Here is a 1,236-nt window from a genome sequence, read left to right as displayed (position 1 = left end):
CCGACTCCTGGAGGAACCTCATTGAGCAGATAGGTGGGTGTCTGCGTTCAGGGCCCGCAGCCGGGCCTCTGGACCCCCGTGCCCCCTATGCTGAGAGGGCAGGCATAGGTGCCCGCGAATGTATCCAGCGCGGGAGGAGGAGATTGGACATGCTGGGTTCCAGATAACCCTGGAGCCCCGCCGCCCCAGATCCACGTTGCTTTCGCGAGGGGGTGCCCTCTCTGCGCTCTCTCTGGAGAGGTCGCTGCTTGGCTCCTCCCTCCCTCCCGCGGAGGGCACCGGGTCCCCCGGCCACCTGCTGAGCAGGTGCACAGGTGGGCAGTTGGCGCCAAAAGGGGTGGGTGGAGGGGAGGAGGGGCGAGCAGGGCTGAGGGGAGATTTGGGGCAGAAGCGATGCGGGGCGTTGTCGGGGGAGGGGCGGTAAAGCAGAGGAAAAAACCCAAGCCCCAGGGCCCCTGCAGGAATGCGCATGGGGTGCGGGAGGGCCGACCTGTCAAGGCAGGGGCGGGCTCTTACTTTGCACCCCTCCCCCAGCCTGCCTCTTCACCTGGACGTGAGGAAGTTGGGGGGCTGATTTGCTTACAAGCCTTGCCTGGTGACCCTTGGACTTGCCCCTGGGAGCAAGCGACTCCCTCTGATAACTTCTGCCTCAGCAGTGTCCGGCACCGGCACCCACAAAGCTACAGCTGGGGTTGCGAACAGGGTGGATGGAGGCTGGGTCCTCAGAGAGGGAAAACAAAAAAACGAAAAACCAGTGGCACACTGGTCCGCGGAGAGCCCCTGGAGACTGGGTCACTTGGGTCTCCCTTTCCTGAAAATGGTGCCAACTGCTAGTTCTTCCCTGCTGTCAGAGAAGCAGTCTCTTCCTCTGCAGATCCCAGGGCCAGGTCTGGAAACGTCTGCCTTAAACAAGCAAAAACAGCGGCGTAACCGGGCTTTGCCCTCCAGCCCCAAACACCAGGACAGACGGGGTGGAGGTGCTGCCCGTGCCCGCTGGTGCCGGGAATCCGGGCTCAGCCCGCTCTTCCCCAGCAGGGAGGGCACAGGGAGCAGAGTGCACTCTGCACTCTTAGGGGGGCTGATTCCCTCCCTCCCGACTGGCCAGTAGGGGTGGGGGACCCCTGGGTCAGGTAGGAGGTGGTGCTCCTGGTTGACGCAGACTCTGAGAGGGGCTGGTCTGACATTGAGGCCCACGATCAGCTTCTTGAAGCCTTTCTTCCCGGCTCTCAGCGGCTC

General features: G+C 63.5%; 1 protein-coding gene across 1 annotated transcript in view; it reads left to right on the top strand.

The window, feature by feature from the left end:
- Nucleotides 1-5: 5 nt before the first annotated feature.
- Nucleotides 6-1,236, top strand: part of NGEF (neuronal guanine nucleotide exchange factor) — a gene marked incomplete at its 5' end in the record, with an annotated part of 30,920 nt that continues 29,689 nt past the window's right edge. Inside the window, one exon of the mRNA XM_004701684.2 lies at nt 6-33. Coding sequence (XP_004701741.2) covers nt 6-33 — 28 coding nt within the window. The remainder of the gene's footprint in view (nt 34-1,236) is intronic.

The sequence above is a fragment of the Echinops telfairi genome, unplaced genomic scaffold, assembly GCF_000313985.2.
Source record: "Echinops telfairi isolate 266 unplaced genomic scaffold, ASM31398v2 ScPeMD7_3;HRSCAF=10, whole genome shotgun sequence".
Classification (NCBI taxonomy): domain Eukaryota; kingdom Metazoa; phylum Chordata; class Mammalia; order Afrosoricida; family Tenrecidae; genus Echinops; species Echinops telfairi.
Note: the sequence above shows the minus strand (reverse complement) of the source record. Positions and strands in the feature narration are given on the sequence as shown.